Raw genomic sequence first — 25001 nt, forward strand, 5'->3', positions numbered from 1 at the left:
CTAGGGGTAATTCTATCAAAGAATTCGACCTCGATAAGCCATCTCCTTTGCACATTGAGTATAAAAGCTGCAAGATTGCTTCTACTTGACCTAGAAGGCTAGCGAAGTGGTCTTGAGGCTTCCTCGACTAAGAATCAAGAATCCTACTCATATTTCATCATAGACTCCATTCTCCCAAGACTAAGGCATTGGTCTACTAAGAGATGGTTACGTAAAATCACATCTTTTTCACCTTTCCCCAGGTCTAGCCAAGTTGGGGCACCTAGGGCATCAATTTCCCGACAAGCTAGCCCTCCAAAAAGTTCGATCTCTTAAGGTCTTCAGCGCTAGTGTTTCCTCAAGGTCTCCTCCAATTTTGAAGTCATTCTGACGGTGGAGTTGGGAGAAAGGCCAAGCCCTAGCTCTGGGATCAAACTTTGCCTTAACATCCCCAAGGCTAGTACGTCATAGGATCAAATCAACACTTTCAAGTGAAAATTATTTCTTTGATCCTTTCGCTACTTTGTTTAGGGTAAGAACATCATTGGTTGCCATACTCATTCCTCCTATCCTAGATCGAGTCCATTTGGTTCTACGTGGTCTCGTTCCTTTGAAAAGACAATTCTTCAAGAACCATCTAGGATACCAATTTCAATAAGGATTTTAGGGATTGGGAAATTCCTTCACAAGTCATATCCCATAAACCTAATGCTCAAATCCTCCCTTCCTTTCCCTATAAGACATTGTACCTTGCTTAGAAAGCAAGCAAGCTCTATCTTTCTAACTCTTCCATCAAATGGATTATTAGGGTCACCCCACATCATTTCATTGACTCATCCTTCATCGGTAACTCCATAATATACCAGGTCTCCTCCCATCAGTGAGTTCATAAATAGAAGGGAGCCTTAGCTGAGGTGATAGTGGGCCGAGTCTCCATTTGTTGCCCTTTAGGTCCCCTGCTAATTTGAGCGGTAACAAGGGTTAATAGTATCCAAGGTTGAAGATTCTCAGAAAGTGAACATAAGTGGTTTGAAATACTTGAGTCAATGAATATGTCAACAAAGCTCTTAATTAAAGGAAGAAGGCTGAAGCCTTAGGTTCAAAACCTCAGTAGAGGACCGAAGTACCTTAGATTTAGGCCACAAAAGAAATTGAACAAGTTTCTTAGTGCCTTGGGAATTTAAAGTATCTCAGTCAAAGACCAACAAGCTAAGAAGGATTGAGAGAAAGGATCAAACTCCAGCGAAATAGTCTTCATGTGTGAAGTCTGATAAAAGGAGGATTATGTATACAAGTCACTCTTGTAAGTCATCTGATTGATGCCTTGTATTCATAAACTATATTGCTAAAACTCTTGCTTGATACAATACTTGTGAAGAACGACTTTAATTAAAGACTGTTAATGGAACAAGTTCTATTGAAATCTTGTAATATTTTGTCAAAGGATCACTATTCGTTTGCTTGGACTTCTTTGTTCGTCATTATTGTTGAAATTTGGGGCAACTACGGGATGGATTTCCTCAAGAGAAATCCAATTACCCCTAAGAGAAGCCCAGCCACCCCAAAAAGTAATCATCTTGCCCCAAGGAATTGAAAATTGGATAAAAGAAACATTATTGTTTATGTGTTTGGCACTCCTCTCATTATTATTTGATGTGACAAATTTACTTGGGAAGTAATCATGAAACCATGTGGAAATATATTTAAATATTATAAAAAGCAAATTTGAATTTATGTTTTCAAATTGTTCATATTAGTAGTTGCAAAATTTCTCTACTTGTTTTGCAGCGGAGTAGGAATAGAAATAAAAACACATTTACATAAGAGACACAATAATTTTCTAGGGAACCCAACTGGGAAAACCCTCTCTTGATGTGGTCTTTTATTGACTAAGCAAATAGATCAAATACAAAGCAATCTGTCACTTGAGAACAAAGTTATTCTCCTGCTGGTCTAGCCTAGACTTGCCCTGCCAACCCTCGATCCCAACTCCTGAATCCTAGCGTAGTTGTGATCTCCTATTACTTTGGACACAAGCTCTCTGCGCTCTCCACAAACAAGGCTTTGACAAATTCGTGAGACCTGTCTTGTCACACAAACCTTTGTGCACAAAACTTATGAAATCATTGTGCCTTCGTCCTCACTTTATAGATTCGATTCATGTTAAATTAGGCAAGTACAAATTTAGAAGTTGAGTGGTGATTGATAAGTTAAGTGAGTCGAACTGGTTCTCTCTCTAATCAACACTAGAGTTCTTAACTCGTCCTTCCTTCAATCGAGACTGAAGACTAACTTGTTCTAACCGAACATGTAACTGCCACCCAATCCTGTAGTCAAACTGATGAAGACTACCTCTTAACTGAAGCTCCAATTCTATACATGTTATCTTGGTGATTATTCTAGTAAACTGGAAATAATTCATCCTAACTGAAGTCTAACTCATGAGGACAATTCGAGGTTTTCACTGGCTAAGGCACAAGCCATAAGACCTTGCTTGCTACATTTTCAACACTCCCTCTTAGCCAAAAAGGTACTTCTGGAAGAACCTCGTCCACCTGGACATGTCTTCACCACCACGTTATCCACTGCTGTAGCTGCTCCCTTTGAACTAGAAGACTTCCCTGCTTCTTGCTATGGAATTTGATCTGAAGACTTGTTCCTTCCAACCATGCTCCTAGAAACCTTTCGCTCCTGAGCATTTTGCATGACCATGTCTTCCTTGAGGCTGCTAACTCAACCCTCTACTGCATGTTGCCCAAGCTCGCTGCTCAAACCTGCTGTTTGCTGCCCAAAACTACTGCTTGTTGCTCGAAACCTCCAGCACACTTCCTATAGCTGCCGAAAGCCTCTGCTCTCTGCATGGAAATTGCTTGTGCTACCCAAACACTTCAGTGGAATGATTGCATCAGATGATAATTAATCTTAAAAAGGAGAAGCCAAATTTTGTTTACTATGTATTTATGTATGTATAGCAACATATATATATATATATATATATATATATATATATATATAAATGCTAGGTTTTGACACATGTAAGTAATATAAATACTATGTTCACGAAGGTTAAACCTCCATAATTAAATTACATGCTTAATGTATAGTGTAAACCTGCTTATGTATTTAATATGATGTACACCTATGTACATGATGTTTCTCAGGTTTGTGTAGAGGAATAACTAGCTAGAAAACTCTCATTGAATTGAGTTTAATGGTAACGTTAACATCAAAATTTCTCAAGTTTTTATAAAATGACACTCGAAATCCTAGTGCATCGTTAATCATCCAATAGTTAAAGTTAAAAATGTTAGTAACACCTTCCACATCTCGTAACAATTCAAAGGGGGTGGTAGGTAGTGTTACACCAATAAAAAATGGTTATTAAGGGGGATATTAGAATAAATATTCCCTATTTTAATTGAGCACTGATCTGAGCACAATATAAACAATGTGATCACCTCTCCAAAACCAATGGTGACAGAGGAGTGTGACATGTTTAGTTGGTTGAAGCATTTTCATCTTCAAGCAAGGAAAGGAAGCATTTTCATATTCATCACTATAGAATCTACATTGATTTAAAAATCAAATTCGTCATTCATCATTCTAAATCTAATTAGTACTAAGCAAAATAGACTATAATAGATATTGAAGTCTGAAGACTAGAATAGTAAATTGATATAACTCAAGCTCAAAAATAGTAAAGAGTGACGAGTCAAAGAATTTATCTAAGGTCATCAATATCTAGAGTCAAGACTTGAAAGTTAAAATTGAAAATTAAAAATGGACAATGAGCATTGAAGTGGTGTCACGGGGGAGGAGAGAACGATTAACTGGTAAGTTAGATAGCACTTCGTGGTAAGCCATGTAGAGGTAGGCTTGGTAAGTCAAATGAGTGAGTTAGGGATTGCAAAGTAGTTTAAGTTTTGATATTTGTTATGTATTTTTCCTTTTAGTTTTAATTTTATTTTTTTAAGTTTGTTTTCTTAATTGTTTTTTAAATTTCAAGGGTTATTAGACAAAATTGAGGGGGAAATGTCCTCCCTTAAAAGGGGTGATTCTGAGCTTGGTGCTCTTGATAAAATGCTAATTCCAGACACTCATAGTTTAAAATCCAATGGAAACACTGCAATAACCCCAACCTTGAAATCCTAAAAACTATTGAGTCTGTTGAATTTTGAATGGGATATGAAATTCTATTCTTTCCATATGAAGTCCGATGAGTTTGGAGCCACTCTCAAACATCCCAAGTCATTTCATGGTAATGTTAAAAATTTAAGTAAAAGGACAAAAATGAAAGATAAAGGAGAATGTCATTTTCTTTACACTAAGATTATTTGCATCGCATTAGTAGGGCCCTATGATTGAATATTAAGCTTCCCCATTCATAAATTATTATTTTCAAGCAAAATTAAGGGGGGACACTAAGCCCTTTTTGAGGGGGGACGCTTGGAAACACCCTTTTTGGGGAGTCACGTCCCCCACACTTGGAAAACGTCCCCTTTGCGTCTCTCCATGTATCCCCAAAAGGGGGACGTGGGGAAATGTTTCCCTAGATGCCCCCTTATCCCATGTTTGTGGGGTGCGAGAGGTGCGTGCACCCCACCCTGTGGAACATGTCCTCGTGGAAGACTAGATCTTATCCTTTCATTTATGTAAGATTCAAAGGAATCTTGGTGGTAAACTTGCAACCAACTTTATTTGGCATTAATATGATATTCATGTTGAATTTATAACTATGGTCAGTCTTCATAATGTATATTTGGTCACTTGATGTACTTGCATTTATTATTGTAAAGCATATTTTAAATGCTAGAATAAAAAGAAAAATATTTTGAGTCAAAGTCCCATTGTGACTTTTAAAAGAAGAAAATTTGAATTGTAATTTTTGGCTCCAAAAGAAGTCAAAGTCAGCGCGAGCAAATGACACACCCATTTGGCCATGGTAGATCACTATATAAAGGCAACACAACCTCCTCCACAAGTGCAATTCACATCTCTCACACAAAACATCTTCTGTGCAAGCAAGCAAAGGACAAGAAGGATGAATAGGGCAAAGAAGAAGACGAATTAGGATCTTTTCTCTCTCTTGCAACTGCACGTGTGGAGAGACTCTCTTCTTTTTGGTTCACTATTTTTTTGGGCATTCTGTTGCAGGTGGCCGAAATTTAGGCAACTGCAGGGGTCAAAATTTTGGGGCAACTGGAAGCTGTAGGAGGGCCGAAATTTTTGGGTCAGATCAGGCAGAGTGAATTTCTGAATTAGATTGAGAGGCTTGACTTGGAGGGGAAGACCAGGTTTGACCATAGGTCTAGGTGTGTCTCTTGTTGAACGAGATAATTTCTCTATTGAAAAGGTTGTTGGGTTTTTCCCCTTGGTGAGTTTTCCTAGGGTAAATCTTGTCTCTTCTTTGTGCATTGTGATCTCTACTGTTCTACTATTCTTTATGGTTGAATTTCTGAAGTATAATTACTGAATGATATATTGGAATAAAAGTAAAAGAAGATCTACATCAAAAGTAATTATCAATTTTTCAAAAATATTGTGCTAGTTTCTATTGCACTAAGAAAATTAACAATTCATTTAGTCATCTCGCCATGCTGTAGCCTGTGACACACTATTGAAGTCATTTTAGGGTGTCACTGAGTTTGTCTCGCAGAAAACTCACTAAGATAGACCTATACAACATTCTCTTCATAGCCATTTCGTTGCTTACTGACATGCATCTGCTTTCTCTGCTGAACCTGAACCCAATTATCATCCCCATGGTTTTCTCCTCGAGCATAGGCTGCATGAAAGTCTGGATAGAACTAAGGCTAAAGTTTCAAAATGAAACTTCTAAAGATGCTTCTGTGCTGATTTCACTCAACTTTCCCTTGATAATTAAAATGATTGCTAAAAACAAATACACCAATCACATCATTCCACTTGTTGTAACTGCTGGTTATGGATTTCCAAAGATAAGGAGAGATCTAGACTAATCACCTTTGTTGGGGTACATTGCAGTCAGTAGTTTGTCTGGACCTTATTAGGATCTGCACTCTGGCCATCCTTTGACCCTCTTCCATACATTATTAGGGCCACATATGACCACTTTTTTTCACTACTAGACATTCCTTACCATTTGAGTTCATTTTGCATTTTTGGCATTTTCTATTTTTATTAAGTCTATTTGTAATGGAGGTGTTGCCTAGGATGACATGTGACGCTGACTGGACTCTGATTGGATGTTGACATGGCTGTTTTTACTTCATTTATTCATACTACCTCATACATAGGACTTCCTAGAGTGAATACACACTTTCTTAAATTTAACAACTGCCACCTAACTCCACTCACCAACCATCTATTGACTTTCAGTTCAATTTCTGGAGTTTTACTAGGTAGTTATTGCATGTAAGTTGTTACATCAACACTAACTGATTTTTCACTCCACATACTTCCAGATAACTCTTATTAAATATTTTGCTATTTTAGGGTCTCCCAATGTATTTTTGACTCACTAGCTAAGTAGGGAAAGTGTTTTTCTAGTTAACTAAGTGCATGCACTAGGAACCTCAACCTAATTTGTATCGTCCCTTCATCTTGGAGAGTCTAAATATTGTATTTATGTTCAACAATTATTGATATATCATATTTTCATATAACGTCACATGTAATTTGAATTGCTTCTTGTGAAAATTCTTAGGCTCGAAGGAACCCCTACTGCAGCAAATCTGAATCTACTTCACCTACTTGATTTTTGTAAATAACATTCATCAAATTATTCTTTTGAATATTGAAGCAAATTACATCTGCAACTTACACTAATTAAATATTTGATCTCATGAAACAGAAAACAGAGCAAAGAACAAGATACATAGGACGCACTTGTTTTTGGACACAATAGTCCCTGGAAAAACCTAATGCGGGAAAATCGGTGCAACAACTCTAAGTGTTTTATTATTATACAAAAGAAATATCTGAATACAAATCTAGGATGCTCATCTAGCAATCCTTTACAAAGAAAATATTGGCGGAAATTCTGAGTGAGTTTTACCTCACTTCACCCGACAGAATTTTCGCTGATCCAGCACAAGATTGGCTAACCCCGACTATTTCTGCGCTAGCCCTGCGTAGGCCCTGCATTAGCCTTCTCTGCCCTTTGTGTCAGCTCTCTCCACAATTCTGGTTGTTCTCGGCAGTTCTGGCTTCTGCCCTTTGCGTCAGCTTTCCTGGCAGTTTCGGTAGTTCCCGACAGTTTCGACTGTTCCTGACAGTCTCGGTTTCTGCGTGACAGGGAACTTTTCTGCTTTGCGCTGGCTCTTCTGGCTTTGTGTCAGGGTTGCGTGGGCCTAGACTGGCCCAACGTTAGTTCTCCCGGCTAATGCCCTGCCTCCTTGCTGGCTCTCTCTAACTCTCTGTCAGTATTCTTCGGAAAGTCCTTCTCCCGGATTCTCATTGCCCCTCTGCTGCAGAATGATCACTCAATTCGAAATCCTTAGCAAACCTTGCCCTAGGAATCGAATTCTTGTTCAATTCGTTCTCTCCGTGTGTGTTTCCAAATGAACCCCAAGCCTCCATTTTATACTTTTCTTGTTGAGTCTTCAACGACCAAAATTAAGTCTCTAATCAACGGCTAAGATTAAAACATTACTTGATCCGCCTTCTAGATCATTCTCACCCATATTTTGATTAATTCCTTTTAATATTTTAATTTTCCTAAGTTTAGACTTAGGAACCCCATTAAAAATATTAATTATTTTAATAAAATACAATCTGGGTGGAGTTTCACCAAACGGTTTCTGGGTTCTTTAGAACTCATGTGCCTTAGCCTCTCCAACAATTTTCAAGGCTAGAGCACTTCCGATGCTACCAAAAACTAACACTCCCTCTTAGAGAGGAACGTGTTCTAACAACAATGTCCACCTGCATGCTGTTCTATTTCTGCACTATTGCTGCCACCAACACTGTGTTGCTGCTGCTACTGTATTGCTGCTGCTACTGTATTGCTGCCCATGACACTGCCACTGCCACCGCTGCATCTATACCAGTGTTGCACGAAGCGGGAGCGAAGCGGGAGCGAAGCGGAAGCGCGAAGCGCGGAAGCGTCATTTTCCAAAAATCTAGGGAGCGAAGCGTCCGCGGAAGCGTCTGCTATATATATATATTTTTATATATTTTTTTGCATTTATACTCAAAACAAACATCCCAAATACCAAATTAATTGTAGAAGACATGAAAACATGCATATTTTTGCATAAATCAAGATAGATATGGCATCCATGATTCCATTGTAGTTACTAGTATGTACAACAATCATCTATATTCTAGCTATTACAAACATACATCAAATTTTTAAGCATATTATAAAACATAAAACATTTAAGCATATTATGATTTATCTAGCAAGTGAGCAACTGTCAACATTTGTCATGTCCAAAATTCAAATAATAATGTTTACAAAATATGTCACTTGGTCACCGCCAAGCCAAAAAGGTTCAAAATTCAAATTCACAAGTCTACAAGTCTAATGAGTAATCTATAGACTATGACAAAAAGAAGTAGATTGTGAATATATCTACTAATCTCTCCTCCTTCCACCACGAATAGAACGTGATGGCGTGCCTCCACGTGGTGGCAATGAAGAAGATGGTCCCTGTGTAAGTCGTGGCACTGGAACTGATGAAGAAGAACCCCCTGCTGTTGGTGTTGAACCATGGAACCTAGGACCAGATGGGGGTGGGGGTGGTGGCTTATCAACACGGTCATCATCATCCTAGAATCGCTCAAAAAATTCATGCAAAAAAAAAAAACACTAGTTAACAAAAAAATTAAAAACATGAATTAGAGAAATGTTTTATAAGGGAAAATTGGAAAATTCATACGGTATACCATAATGGACATACCAGGAGAGCATCCTCTAATTGCTCTAGTTGCAACACTCCATCCTCCAAATTGGGCTCCTCTGGATGCTTGTCCCAAATCAACAAGTCTTTATTAGACTTTGCATCTTCACAGTAATGGGACAACAATCGCAAGTTGTAATGAACATAAACCAAGCTCTCTGCCCGGTCTAAACTCAACCTGTTCCTTTTAACACTGTGGATGAAAGAATAAGAGCTCCAACACCTCTCTGCAGAAGAAGTGTTTACCACCTGTGATAGCACCCGCAATGCCAAACTCTGTAGAACTGGAGTAGGCCCTCCATGCATGTTCCACCACTCAAGAGCAGAAAAATGCTCTCGATCTTCAATTGAATGCATGCTCCCAAATGGACCAGTGTTGAGCGTATAGTTGCTCAGCTGTCTCCGTACCAATGCAGCCTCCTCATTATCAGGGATTAATCTACTCAATGCAGCCATATATTTTTCGTGAACCTCTTTATCTTGGTGTGGTTTTTTCCTGCTTCCCCCCCCAGGTGCTGGTTTTGAAAGCCATGATGGATGATAGTACCTAGGTGTCAAAACATATGCTAATGCATGCAATGGAACATTTAGCATATCCCATCGCTTTTCCACCTCTTCACGAATATAATTGTACAAGGTGGTATCTCTAGGCTCAACAATGTCTTTAATCTGCCCCAACATGCTATCCATTTGCTCATACACCTCCCCAATTACTGGTCGATCTGAATCTGCAAACTTGATCATGTAATAAATTGGTTTGGTGAATTGCAAAACATATTTAACCTGTGACCAAAAGTAAGTGTCAAGAACAGTGTCCTTGACTACATCTGCAGTAGCACCATCTGTACACTGGTTAATTTCATCCCATGTTTCAGCACACACCAGATTAGTTAAAGCTTGTCTCACCCTCACTAGCCGCCTAAAGGTGAGGTAATAACTAGCAAATCTTGTCTTTGCAATTTTAAGCAATTGCAACTTGGAGTAAGTGCCATAGAAGTAGTTTACCCTTGTATGCCCTGTGATGAATTTAATGAGCTGCTTCCCTTTCCTGTAAACCTCAGCAATCCACCCACATTCTTTGTGTTTCACAATATCATGCATCAAAAGGTTCAATGTGTGAACCAGGCACCCAGACCAAAAGATGTGTGGATGAGTACGCTCAATAATTTTTCCTGCTGCCTTACAATTTGCTGCATTATCTGTGATCACTTGAACCACATTATTCGGACCAACATCTTTGATTGATTTCAATAGGAGATCTGCAATGTTTTGTGCAGTTGCACTGATGGAGGAGGAGTCATGACATGCAATAAATACTGCACCCTTAGAAGAAACACCAAGAACATTTATCAAATGTTGGTTTCTAATATTTGTCCACCCATCTGATACAATGGATACCCCATAATCCACCCACTCATGTGTAAAACGTGTCAAAGCTCTTTGAACCTTAGCTTTTTCTCTTTCTAATAACACTGTTCTAGCTTTCTCATAGTTGGGGGCCTTGTATCCTTTTGGGGCTTCATTGATGGCCTTTACCATGTCATGCCAATAGGGAGAGCGAAGCACATTGAATGGTACACCGCAAGCACAAAGAAAACGGACTACCTTTCCATCCACATCATCCCTCCCAGCAACATTAAGGAAATCCCCTATTGTTTTTCTACCTCCAGAGGTTGCAGAAGTACCATAAGGAGATGGGCAACTACCAAATTTAGAGGTTGCACTTGATTCTGAATGAGTTTTTTGTTTCTTGTTTTTTTGTTGTGCAGCCATCTCTATTTTGATGTATTTTTGTCTTTGTTCACTTGAAATTTTTGTGCAAATGGCTACCCCCACAGAACCCTTTTTTTCATCACTCTCTAGCACCCCACAAAGATGCCTCCTCAGACGGGTATATGAACCCGTATATGGTTTTCCTCCATGACAATCATGAGGGCACATCCATTTGTAAGATCCACCACCCTTTCCCCCTTCAAGTTTGGTCACAAAGGTCCACAAGGGATTTGATGTACCTTTCCCATCTTGTGCTTCAGTGTCCTCTTCAAGTTCATCCCCTTCCTCTTCAAACCCTTCCTCCTCATCATACATTGGGTCACTACTATTAGGAGTCCCAAGTTCATCCCCTTCCTCTTCCCCTCTATTCCTCACCCTTGCCATCATTAAAACCAAGAGTGGAATGATACATAGAAGCCAAAAGAACACCATCTTGGAATATGGATATAGGTGGTGGACAACCTGTAAATAAAGGAGCAAGTAGAAACAATGGGAAAGAGTAGGAGAGGGAGGAGAAAAATACAATTTTTTTTTCAAAAAAACAAGGGAGTTTGGGGTTTGAACTTACCTCTTTAGCTCTTGTAGATGAAGTCCTCCAAGCTCTTGCTCCAAGCTCCTCCTCCTTCTCCTAGCTCCTCCTTCTTCACTCCTCCAAGCTCTCCTCTCTTCTCCTCTCTTCTCCTCTCCTTTCCTCTCTTCTCTTCTCCTCTCCTCTCTTCTCTTCTCCAACTCTCATAAACTCAAAGTGAGAAAATGAGAAGAGAATGGGGGCTTTATTCTTTTCTAAACTCACCCTAAAGTGACCCTAACCCACCCCTAACCCACCCCCTCATGCTTAGTTAAGTTAGATATTAAATGAAATTAAAAAAAAAATTTGAACTGCGCGGGTTGCGTTCGGGTTGCGCCCGGGTGGCGTGCGGGTGGCGTGCGCTTCCGGGCAGGTTGCGTGGCGCCACCCCATGCCCGAACCGCATGCCGAAGCGCGATTCCGGGGTGGCGCAACCTGTTTTGGCAGGAATCGTTAAAAAAAATCGGAACCGCGCAACCTTGAAAACGGAACCGCGATTCCTCTGTGGATTCTGGAACGCAACCGCTCGGGGCGCGGTTCCGGGTTTGGATCCTCCGGGGGGGGGGCGATTCCGGTAACATTGATCTATACTACAACTATCCCTCAAATGCTGCATCTGCTATGCTGCTAGCACTGCCACTGCTAACAATGCATTTGTATTGCAACTCAGTTGCTGAGAGAAGTAACTGAAAAACATCCAAAATTAGTTGAACTTAACTGTGTTCAACATAATACAATGAATGTTAGAATCTGACTGTTGCTGATTCTGATCCTCTGAATCTTCTACGCTGCTGCTGACTCCTGCACTGTGCCAACTGCACTATTGCTAACTTTGCTCTGCGTTGATCAGTGTTTGGTCCCAAGCTACTTCCTCTGTCCTCCGAACAATCCACTACATCATCTGACACTAAGTCCATCTCTCTACTGCTGAATCTTGGGCTCCTGTAGTAAGGAATTGATCCAGGGGGTGGACTCCTCAAGGATCATGTTGACTTGTAGTCCTCTCAACTACAGCTCAATATCGCCCCATCTCCCTCCTGGAGATGCGTGGGTACTCATGGCATACTCTTCCTCATCAATCTTCGTGCCTGCAACCTTAGGATCATGCTTCTCGTCCTTATCCTGTTTCTTCAAAGGACACTGGGATGCATAGTGGCCCAACTTGCCACAATTGAAACATTTCACCTTCGAAATGTCCTTTGAGCTTCTGCTGTCCCTTTGATACTAGAGCTGTGTTCTCCTCCTCCTCCTTCGTCTTTGTGCCACTCCCACCGCTGCCACTGAGTTTGACCTTCACTAGGTCCCTCCTTAACTCCTCCTGTTGAAGAGCTGCTCACATCTCCTCCCATGAAGGTAGTTTTTCTCTGCCCAAAAATGCTTTGGACGATAACTTGCTATTCATCAGAGACTCCATTCAGGGCTATCCTCACCATCGCGGTTGGCTGAGGAGTGGACCCAACTGCAGCAAGCTGGTCTGTAGTGTCCTGAAGACGTTGAAGATAGAGGTTCATCCCTTCTCCCTTCTGCATCAAAGTGCGTTGCAACTTTTGCTCCAAATACATCTTTTGTTGTTTGGAAGAGCCTTCATACAGAGAAGACAAGGCTTCCCACATCTCCCGCGCTGTATCCTTGCCCTGCAAGTGTGAGACCACATGATTTTGAACTCCATCGAGAATCAACCTCTTTGCCTTCCCCTGCTCAGCCTTGTACTTCTTCCTTTGATTGTTGTCAGTAGGAACAAATACAACACTTTTGACGTAGGCCTCGAGATCATATTCCTCCAGAATAACTAAGATTCTAGTCTTCCATATGACATAGTTGGAGGCTTTGTCCAACTTGTCCTAATCTCTGAGCCCATGCAATGCCATCTCACCCAATTGTTGAATTGACTCCTATAATCACTGCTTAGCATTGCTTAGCTGCTCAACAAGTGAGAAATTTGAACATTCTGGCGGAAAGTTCTCTGAGGAGAAAATTCCCCTTCTACGTGTCTTCGTTCTTTTCTAGCGGATTTCTGTCCCGGTAGAAACTGCGCCCTTCAAGCATTGCACTAAGGCTCTGCGTTACTCCCTCTGCCTGTGCAAACTCACAAACTGGAAATTGTACCTCTCTGTTGTCTCACTCAGAGAGAGATTTCCTCGGATCTGCTTCCCGACAAGGACTGCGCAATCCCTTCAAGGGGATTCGAATTGTTGCAAAGTGGAGCTTTCAGCCTCACTGCTTAGCACTGGATCTGCTCTTCTTGTTTCAAAATCAAGGCTTTGAAACAATGTGAAAATTCCTAGACTCGAAGGAATCCCTACTGCAGCAAATCTAAATCTATTTCACCTACTTGATTTTTTTAAATTACATTCATCAAGTTATTCTTCTGAATACCGAAGCAAATTACTTCTGCAACCTACACTATTTAAATATTTGATCTCATGAAACAGAAAACTGAGCAAAGAACAAGATACATAGGACACACTTATTTTTGGACACAGTAGTCCCCGGTAAAACCCAATGCGGGAAAACCAGTGCAACAACTCTAAGGGTTTTATTATTAAGCAGGAGAAATATTTGAATCCAAATCTAGGATGCTCATCTAGCAATCCTTACAGAGAAAATACTGGCGGAAAATATGAGTGAGTTTTACCTCACTTCACTCGACAGCATTCCGGTTGATCCAGCACAAGACTGGATAACCCCGACTATTTCTGCGCTCGCCCTGTGTAGGCCCTGTGTCAACCTTCTCTGTCCTTTCTGTCAGCGCTCTTGGCTGTTTCGGCTGTCCTCGGCAGTTCTGTCTTTTGTCCTCTGTGTGAACTTTCCTGGCTGTTCCGATAGTTCCGGCTTCTGCCCTCTGCGTCAGCTTTCCGGGTTGTTCCAGTAGTTCCTGACAGTTCCAACTGTTCCCTACAGTTTTGGTTTTTGCGCGACAGACAACTTTTCTGCTCTGCGCTAGCCCTTCTGGCTCTGCGTCAGGGCTGCGTGGGCCCAGACTAGCCCAGGGTCAGCTTGCCCAGCTACTGCGCTGCCTCTCTACTGGCTCTCTCTGCCTATTTGTCATTATTCTCCGGAAAGCCCTCCTCCCGCATTCTCATTGCCCCTTTGCGCAGAATGATCATTCAATTTGAAATCCTTAGCAAACCCTGCCCTAGGAATCGAATTCTTGATCAATTTGTTCACTCCATGTGTGTTTCCAAATGAACCCTAAGCCTCCATTTTATACTTTTCCTGTTGAGTCTTCAATGGCCGAGACAAAGTCTCTAATCAACGACTAAGATTAAAACATGACTTGATCTGCCTTCTAGTTCATTCTCACCCATATTTTGATTAATACCCATTAATATATTAATTTTCCTAAGTTTAGACATAGGAACCCCATTAAAAATATTAATTATTTTAATAAAATACAATCCGGGTGGAATTTCACCAAACGGTTTCTGGATTCTTTAGAACTCATGAGCCTTAGCCTCTCCACCAATTTTCAAGGCTAGAGCACTTCCGATGCTACCAAAAACTAACACTTCTTTGGTTAGTCAAATTCTAAGCAATTTTTCTCTTTTCTTTCTTGTTTTGCAGTAGCTAGTCTAGTAGTTTTTCATACATAAATCTTGAGTTTGTGTTTAAAATCCTACAACCTTCACTCTGCAATCTCATCCTGTAGCTGCTTTTTTCCAAAATTATCTCTATACTCTGTCGTTACTGTCCTTCCCAGTGCTGAATTAGTGTGTAAGATGGACTGTTTTAGTATCTCTTCCTGAAATGATCTTCGATAAAACACTACTTGCCAACTCAAAAATAGACTCCTCTTCATTTAATTCACTCTCTGAGTGGCCCAATTAATATGCTGATTCTGATTGGCAACTTCAACAGATTGACAAAAAAAATTTACTTTCAGCACAGATCCTGTTACAATTTCTGTTTTAAGTCATCCCCATCGGTCAACTGCTGTTGCCTTTCTGTTATACTCTCCTTTGCATGGATTGGAAAGGATTCCCAGGTCACACATCTCCTCAAAAACCTGTAGTTCTAAGTTGCATGATATGGGGAAATGGGTATGCATTTCCGAAACAGAAATGTACTGGAAACATGACTCCCCAAAAATTTGGAAACGGGAAACATTATATTGAAACTTGGAGAGAAATCACTATGAATAAATGACAAACATAAATAACAAGCAATGTTACAACATCGCTTATATTGGGATCTTCATTGTCAGTATCACTTTTTGCCTCTACCTCAATCATCTAGGGATATCAGTCAACACCACCTAATTTTGATGAAACTACCTAATCCAAGCTTTAAAATATGGTACAAAAAGCTTAGCATGCTCAATCAATGATTTTGGTTTGAGTGAAGGGTACATTTTTGCTAAGGACACGACAAAGGAGTCCAACAAGAAATATCACTAACATTGAGGTACATAAAGGGCTTGGTGCTCTTGATTAACTGCCAATTCCATACCCTCATACATGATAGAATCTACTGAAAATGTTACAATCCTATCAATACTGAAATCCTAAATATTGTTAAGTCTGCTGAATTTTGAATGGAATATGAAATTCTACTTTCTCCATGTGAAGTCCGATGAAGTTGGAGCCACTCTCAAACATCCCGAAACAATTAAGGTATTGAAAATTTTAGTAAAAGGATGAAAAGGAAAGATAAAGGGAATCACGGTTCAGTCACGTTTTGATATGAAAACATGGCTGATATGCAGGGGGGGTGGGAGTTTCCTGCAACATAGCTGTAGTTTCGTGCAGACCAACTGCTAATCAAACTTGGCTAAAGGACCTTTTCTAGCGAATTCCTCATTAAGGCAAGAGGAATTCGATATATGCTGATTGATGGAATGAGGTGGACCTATGTTTCATGTATTCTAACCTTTGCAACAATAGACTTTATCTTTATGCCTTTCTTTGAATGAGAGGATTCACAAAAGGTTAGATCATGCTTTTAGGCTTTAGCGAATTTATCTTGCACTTCTCCTCTGTTGTCATATTAAAGCTTAAAAAATTAGGTTGAGAATTGGTAATTTTGTATCTCCCTCTGGAATATTTCCTTTATTTTGCTTACTTTTGCGTTGCTAGCTTGTTGATTTCCCCTTCCCTTCAACTGCTATATGTCGCCCTTCTTGCCAATTGACTTCTAGGGATATGTTTCATGGCTTCACAACATGTGACCTTGTGGCATTCACCAATTGTAAATTGTAGAATATGCCTGAGGCTGTTCAAAAAAGAGAAACCATTATTCACCCTCTTGTGTAAGTTTTTGACTGTGACACTTGTAACCTATGAGACTGAGAGACCACCTAATCTCAGTGACAACAGATGTGATTTAATTGTCATAAAGGTTGTGTACTGGTACTAGTTGGATGCCAACCTGTAGTGACCACAATGACCCGCTTCTTGATGTTGGGCTTCTTGTTGCCGCTTAATGCTTCTATTTTTATGACTATGCTTAGGCCAAGGATCATGTTTTTATATCTTTGTTTCATAGGCTCCCTCCTTTTTATTTGTAGCCTTCACAACATTTTCTTAATTACCTAACCCATTTTTGAGTTTTGCTAGTGCTTGTGGTGTCTATGTTTGTGGCCTCGACCCAATTGTATTAAAGGACTCACTTGCACAATGAGGGGTGAACTTGGGGGGATTTGAGCCTTGGTGGGGGATAACAACACTTGTGCTTTACCAACCAACCAAGCTCTAATCGACAACTTGTTCATGCCATAGTCAAAGGATGCGATCTACTAAAAGGAATTTTTTTGCTTGGTCTAGAATTGATAGTTCTGAAGTTATTTACAATGTTGTACCTTAATCATTTGGACAAGTAAGAGAAGTTTATTAATGTCCAACAAATGACGAAACTAGGTTAATTGGACTGTATAGTACTAAGTGTTGATGCAAAGTGAGAGTACTAAGGCCACTCCTATAAAAGCAAAAGCGAAAGCGAAACTAATGTTCAGTAACTAAACTCTAATGGCTCAAAACTGGAGAGGAAAGCAATGCTCTGGTGAGAATAGGATGGTTTTTATTATTTCATGTGATTGACTTGCAATTAAATGATGCGATCTATCTTTTCTGTAATCTTTATTGTCTCTAGCTTTGCACCAAGAAAGATTGGGCTTGCAAATGGCTATTGTTTACATGCTTGAAGATGGAGACATATTTCCATCTATAATATATTTCATAAAGCGGAAAATCACTGAAGAACAATCTTGCTACATAACTTCTTTTTTCAAATGCAAATCATGGTTCAGCTCGATTTCATAAAAATATTAGTAATTTGTCTTTGAGTTGGTTTGTACTTTGTTAGGATTTGATCTGTGAAAATTCGGTTACCCGATTCCTACTACAACAAATTGATTATATTTCACGTACTTGTTAAATTAATTGAACAAGTTACTTGCAGTTTTCTACGGCAAATACTGAAATACATACACTGCAGCCTACACCAAAATAAAACTACGGAAACCAAATACAACACAGGAGAGAAATAATAATCGCACACATCTACATAGTTATTTTTGGACAAATGTCCATGGAAAAACCCAATGCAGGAAAACCGGTGCAACAACTGAGGGTTTTATTATTATGAAATAGTAATTCTAAGTACAATTCGTTGGATGCCCAACTGGCTATTCGATACAAAGAGAAATTGGACAAAACGAAATAGTGAGATGATCTCACCCTATCACTGGAAGATCTGGCTTTGATCTGCTGGAAGAGAGCCTTTGCATCCCTTTTGCGTCAGCCTCTGCGCGGAATTGCGTCAACCCCACGCAGTCTCTACATCACCTCTGCTGGGGACTGTGCTGCTCCTCCTTCTGACCCTCTGCTGGTTGGAAACTTCGACTCTCAGCCTTCCGACCTCACACCCCGACTCTTGGCTTCTAAAACTCGATTTCCTCAGTAGGAATTCGATCTCCCTTCAGGTTCTGTGCTGCCACTGCATCATCTCTGCGTGGCCCAATGTCAGCCTCTTTGGACGTCGTTCTTCCCTCTATGCCTTGTACTCTCTGGCCTAGGAAAACTCCCCACCGAATACTAACTCTGCCTCTCACTACAAAAGATCATTTCAAATTCTCTTCCCGACAACTGTTGTGCTTCAGAAATTCGATCTTCTAATCTCCACTCGATGTGTTTTCCAAATGCCCATCAAGCCTCCTCTTATAATCTTTCTGTTGAGAACCAACGGCCCAGATTAGATTCTAATCAATGGCTTAGATCATTTTGGCTTGATCTTCGTCTTCTTCTAGAAGTTTCACCCACAGTTAGATTAATACCTTTTAATTATTTTAATTTCCTAAGTTTAGACTTAGGCACCCATTAAAAATAATTAATTATTTTAATAAAATTGTTTTTGGGTGGAATTTCCCAAAACAATTTTTGGGTATTGTGGAATACATGTGTCCAAGCCTCCTTGCAATTTTTGAGGCTTAGAGCACATCCAATGCTACCAGAAATTAACATTCCCTCTTAGCGAGGAATGTGCTCTAGTAATGCAACCTGCTGAAGCATCACCCTTCTCTGTAACATCTCCCTCTGCGCTGCTGATGTCTGACATTGTAGGCCACCAATTACTTCGCAAATGCTGCATCTATACTGCTGCTAACACTGCCACTACCAACACTGCATCTATACTGCAACTCCCTCTCAAATTCTACATCCGTGCTGCTACTGGCCCTACCACTGCCAGCACTCTGCACTGCAACCTTCTCCAATTGCTGTTGCTACTCCATCAACAACGGAAAAGCATCCCAAACTACTGAACTGATGTTCAACATGATGTATTCGCTGCTGGAGTTTTGACTGCTGCTAGTCTCTGCGCTGACCCTCTCAAATCTCTGCGCTGACCCTCTCAAATCTCTGCGCTGTTGTTGACTCTGCTTTGTGCCAACTACACTGCTGCCAACTCTAGTTCTGTGCTGCTTAGTCTTTGGTGCTCCTAGCCACTGCATCTGTCACTTTGACACTCCTCTGCATCAACTGACCCGTTCCATCCTGCTACTTCTAATTTGGGCTCTCGTAGCAAGGTATTGATCCAAGAGGTGGACTCCTCAAGGATCCTGTCCATCTGCAGTTCTTTCAAACTATTGTTCTATATCACCCCACCTCTAGGCAATCATGGCAAACTCCTCCTCAATCTGTGTGGATGCAGCCTTCGGATCATGCTTCTTGTCCTTGTTCTTCTTCTTGAGGGGACACTATGTAGCGTATTGACCAAGTTCACCACACTGGAAGCACTTGATCTTCGAATCATATTTATTTTTCTTCCGCTGTTCTTGTTGCCCCTTAGATGCGAGGGCTGCATTCTCATCCTCCTCCTTGGGCTTCGACCCACTGCTATTGCATTCGTCAAGTTTTCACTTGACCAAGTCTCTCCTTATCTCTTCTTGCTGAAGAGCGGCCCACATTCCTTCCCAGCCTGGTAATTTCTCCTGCCCAGGATGCTTTGGAAAAATACTTGCCACTCTTCTAAAACTAAGTTCAGGGCCAACCTCACCATCTCGGTAGGCTGAGGTGTTGACCCCACAATTGCCAACTCGTCTCGGGTTTCCTGAAGCTTTGCAAGGAACGGATCAATGCATTCCCCCTTTTGCATCTGCGTGGATCTCATCTTCTGCTCCAAGTACATCTTTTGTTGCTTGGAAGATCCTTGATATAGCGTGGACAAGGCATCCCACATCTCCTTGGCCGTCCCTTTGCCTGAGATGTGACATATTACATGATCCTTTACTTCGTCGAGGATCATTTGCCTGGCCTTCGCCATCTCTACCTTGTATTTTTTGAGTGGATCTGGATCCGCGGGCTTAGCTACCACACTGTCGACGTAGATCATGAGAAAATGTTCATCCAGAAGGCATGGCATCCTTGCCTTCCAGATCACATAGTTGGCTGCACCATCCAACTGACCTTGATCTCTCAACCCACTGGCTGGCATCTTTGCCAAACGAAAAAAAAAGGTCTAATGACCTCCTCTCTCCTTTGCATTGCTGCTGGGCTAGCTTATGCACTCCCCAGTGGAGTCAGTAGATCTGCTGCCCCTTGCTGCTGCTTAGCAAATGAGAATTCGAATTCCCTGGCTAGGAATTCTTTGAGGAAGAAATTCCCTCAAGTGTCTCTCTCTCTCTCCCACTAACACTATTCTGCGTGCAACTGCTGCGAAATAATTGCGTCCTTGTTGAAGATCTACGTTGCAAAGAAAAGTACATTGCTCCCTTCTGCCTTTCGAAAGATGAGATCGAATTTCTTTGTCAACACTCAGAGAAATCGATTTCTCCTCAAAACTTCGATCTTCTGGCCCAAGGACTGCGCTTCCTGTTGGGGTTTCGAATTGCTATCTCTGTAGTAATTTTGAACTCCTCTTCCTTTCTGCTTCTGAGCTCTTTTGCTCACGATTGATACCATGTGAAAATTCCTAAACCGGAATCCCTACTGCAGCGACTGATGATATTTCACCTACTTGTTAAATTAATTGAACAAGTTACTTGCAATTTTCTAAGGCAAATACTGAAATACATACACTGCAGCCTACACCAAAATAAAACTTCGGAAACTAAATACAACATTGGAGAGAAATAATCATCACACACATCTACACAGTTATTTTTGGACAAATGTCCTTGGAAAAACCCAATGCGGGAAAACCGGTGCAACATCTGGGTTTTATTATTATGCAGTAGTAATTCTAATTACAATTCATTGGATGCCCAACTAGCTATTCGGTACAGAGAGAAACTAGACAAAACGAAATAGTGAGATGATCTCACCCTGTCACTAGAAGATTTGGCTCTGATGTGCTGGAAGAGAGCCTCTCGTCCCTTCTGCGTCAGCCTCTGTGCAAAACTGCACCAACCCCACGCAGTCTCTTTGTCACCTCTGCTGGGGACTACGTTGCTCCTCCTCTGACACCCTCTGCTGGCGAGAAACTTTGGCTCTCAGCCTCCCGGTCTGACACCCTGGCTTCCGGCTTCTGAAACTCAATTTCCTTAGCAGGTATTCGATCTCCCTTCAAGCTTTGCGCTGCCACTACGTCAGCGCTGCGTGCCCCAACGTCGGCCTCTCTGGACGGCGTTTTGCCCTCTATGTCTTGTACTCTCCGGCCCAGGAAAACTCCCCATCGGATACTAACTCTGCCCCTCACTGCAAAAGATCACTTCCAATTCTCTTCTCAACAACTGCTGTGCTTTAGAAATTCGATCTTCTGATCTCCACTCGATGTGTTTTGCAAATGTCCATCAAGCCTCCTCTTATAATCATTTTGTTGAGAACCAACGACCTAGATTAGATTCTAATCAATGACTCAGATCATTTTGGCTTGATCCTCGTCTTCTTCTAGAAGTTTCACCTACAGCTAGATTAATACCCTTTAATTATTTTAATTTCCTAACTTCAGACTGACACACATTAAAAATAATTAATTATTTTAATAAAATTGTCTCCGGGTGGAATTTCCCAAAACGATTTCTGGGTATTGTGGAATACATGTGTCCAAGCCTCCCTGCAAATTTTGAGTCTTAGAGCACATCTGATGCTGCCAGAAATCAACATGATCAAATTAAAAGTTAAAGGCAGTTTGCTGTGAATGCACCTCTTTAATAAAAGTGGGGGTTACCTAAGTTAACCTATTTTAAGCTAGAGTCTTACTCTTTGGTTTTGGTTGGCTGTTCTTTCTGTTTTGTAAAAAGAATTTACTGGTCTTGGTAGCCTGCCATCAATTACTAACGAATTTTCATTTTGTATTCATATTATGTGATGGTATGACAGTGATTTTTTACAAGTTATTTAATGCTTTTTTGGTATTTTATTCTTGTTATCCTATTTATATCCTTGTTATCCCTCTAGAGCAAATTTAGCTGCCACTCTTTGGTCAAAATTTCCATCTACTGCTGGCTAATAAGCTTCTTTTGGTAATTTTCTATGCTAAAAGTGGATTACTAACTTTTCTGCCTTTGAATCATGCGTTAGATGTATTTATTGTGAATTCAAGTGGTAACAAGAGGTAATGTCTTTGAGGCAATCAGTTTACTTTCCATTTCAAACCATGACATCAAAACTCATTTTGATCTATATCCCTTTGTTCTTTGGGATGTTTACTGCTTTTGCTATAATGCACCTCATTTTATTGTTTTTGGCAGGGTATTCTTACCTATGATCATTTGTGTATCTTTTACTGTCTTATGAAAACATGTGGCAAATTGATGCCTGTAGTTTGGCATTCAGTTTAATTATGTTAGACAATTTTTTTATTGTTTCATAGCAGATTATCTCAAAATAAGCTCTTGTGATGGCAGGCATTAAATTCCAGGGCATGTGATGGAGTGGTCGTTGGAGAATTCTAGGCCTTTTCAGGGTAACATAGTTGTGGCCACTTGCTCACTCTCTTTTTCTATTGTTTTTGTTGAAACACATTATGGATGCAAAGCCAATACTCTGGTCAATGTGGTCATGTTTTATGTACAGGTCCCCCAATATGGATGTCATCAATGGGAGTTTCTCAATCAGAGGAAAGGGATAGTAATGGTTTCCAATATAAATTGAATGGTTTTCATGGCTCTAGTGATGCTAGTTTGTTTTCAAGATCATTGCCTGTCACATTCCATGACGAATGTAAGGTGTATCTCATTCTAGAATCTGTACCATTGGAGAATTTTATTTCTATTCCGATATAGACTGCGTAAGTAAGTTTTAATTTCTATAGTACATTTTGGTGGAAATTTTTGCAGTGAATGTAGCAGATGAGGAATATGGTGGGCAAGCTGTTACGAGAGCATCTTATTCAAGGCGATTACAGGAAGAAGAACTTCTGCAATCTCCTGAGACTATAGAACCCAATACTATTGGTACTGTTCTGCCTGATGATGAAGAAGAACTTTTGGCTGGCATCATGGATGATTTAGACTTGAATGGATTGTCCAGCCAAGCTGAAGAATCAGAAGAGTATGATCTATTTAGCAGTGGAGGCGGGATTGAATTGGATTCTGATTCTCAAGTTCCAAATGCACACTTGGCCAAGGCAAGAATATCAGACAGTACAGGGGTTGGTATGGTTCATCATAGTATTTCAAATGGGTCTGGAACTATTGCAGGAGAGCATCCTTATGGTGAGCATCCGTCTAGAACATTATTTGTGAGAAATATTAATAGTAACGTGGAGGATTTTGAGCTCCGTGCCTTATTTGAGGTAAATCTTAGCACACTTTATCCTCTGAGATCTTAAGTTGATGCTCTTATTTCCTTTTATAAATCTATTATGCTATGATCCTCGTTCTTTCCATGAGCTTTTACACACTCTGGCTTTTCATCAACATCACTGTCATATTCAATTTCAGTGATATGTGGGAAAGCAATTTAGATGGTTGATGAGTTCATTATCCATCCACAGAGATTGTAAAAATATTTCAACCTGGAGAGTAGCTTCGTGTATTTTTGTGTATGTCAATGCTGCATAATTTTAGATGGAAATATTTTCTATTGCTTACAAATCTGTATTCTTATTGTAATATATGTGTGTGTGTTATGAATCCTGAATTCCTTTTACCTTTCATCGTGCACAGGTGATGCAGAATAAAAACTTTATTATTTGAAGTCATTGATAAAATGAGGTAGATGTAGAAGATTTCTGGACTAATGGCAATTAATGCAAAACAGAAATTTCATCTCTTAACTAGAGGTTTCTTGGATATCAGTCCTGTTAGGGTTGTTGCAAAATATAAATATAGCAGCAGCAAGAGCGGACAATTTTCCAAAACTTAACAACAGCAATCCACTAGGCAATTCAGGAAATATGATACTAATCTGTTTGAATAGGTTTCAGCCATCTAGGGCAATCTTATGATGCATATATCAGATCTGAAAATTACTTATGGTAGCTGTAAACACAGCAGCAAATCTGCTTTTACTTGTTCAATTATTATGCTAATCACTTAAACACATTCACCTTTAACTCATGTCAAGTCAGCAAGAGATATGGGGTGCTGGAAATTACAAAACCATGAAAAAATAGATGGCTGAAAATCAAACTGCAATTGCGCAAGTATTGGACAGCTGGAAATTTCATTAATATGCATAGAGATGTAATTCATGTATAGTCCATAGTCTTATCTAGTACAATTCTCTAGGTCTCCAAAATCCTAGCTAGGGAAAACAATTAAAAACTTTGCTCAACCAAGGAGATACAATAAAGCTTGCATCACACAAATATGTCCTCCAAGGCAATATGTCTCCTCTTCTTCATCATTTGAAGGAGTTCAACCTCGGGTTTTATCTAAAAACCCTAGTTGGTAATGCCTCGAAGGGATGAAATCCTAACCTTGTCGTCAAGATGCTCCAAGAAACTCAAGAAATCTTAGTCACTCAATGAGAGAGAGAGAGAGAGAGTAGAATAGAAGATCCTAGAGAGAGAGAGATAGGAGAAGTAGCGCAGTCCTCTTGATCAAATTTCTACACAAGAATGATGGGTAACTGAAGGATTTCCTCCTTTTTCCATATATATGAGAGGTAAGGGAGGTCAAAAGTACATATGTGGGCCTATGCCATTACAAGCAATGTATAATAACACATGCAGGCCAATACATGTGGAGTGCTACACCCCAAGGGTACACATGTCGAGCTCAATCATGGTGTTGTCCACAAGTAAGGCTCCTGATGCAAGGGTTCTCCAAGAGATGTGCCCAACCTTTGTTTGACAAGTCTTTAATAACTCCAATGAAGCTTTTAAGCCATGTACTCCAGATACGTGAACATTGTTTGCAACCTTGGCATCCTTGAGTCAACTCCAAGACTGCATGCAAGCATTTAAATTACCCC

The 25001-nt window shown here is 40.3% G+C and overlaps 1 protein-coding gene across 4 annotated transcripts in view; it reads left to right on the plus strand.

The window, feature by feature from the left end:
* Window positions 1-25001, plus strand: part of LOC149217642 (protein MEI2-like 2) — a 266211-nt gene that overhangs the window by 12363 nt on the left and 228847 nt on the right. For all 4 annotated transcript variants that reach the window (XR_016251281.1, XM_089393016.1, XM_089393017.1 and 1 more), the window contains exons 2-4: window positions 22487-22545; window positions 22656-22802; window positions 22919-23376. Coding sequence is in view for 3 of the 4 variants with exons in the window: in XM_089393016.1 (XP_089249142.1) it covers window positions 22509-22545; window positions 22656-22802; window positions 22919-23376 (642 nt within the window). In the remaining variant the exon portion in view is untranslated. The remainder of the gene's footprint in view (window positions 1-22486; window positions 22546-22655; window positions 22803-22918; window positions 23377-25001) is intronic.

Source organism: Pinus tabuliformis, chromosome 1_1 (genome assembly GCF_031772625.1).
Source record: "Pinus tabuliformis cultivar Carrire ecotype Pingquan chromosome 1_1, CPIR1, whole genome shotgun sequence".
Taxonomy (NCBI): domain Eukaryota; kingdom Viridiplantae; phylum Streptophyta; class Pinopsida; order Pinales; family Pinaceae; genus Pinus; species Pinus tabuliformis.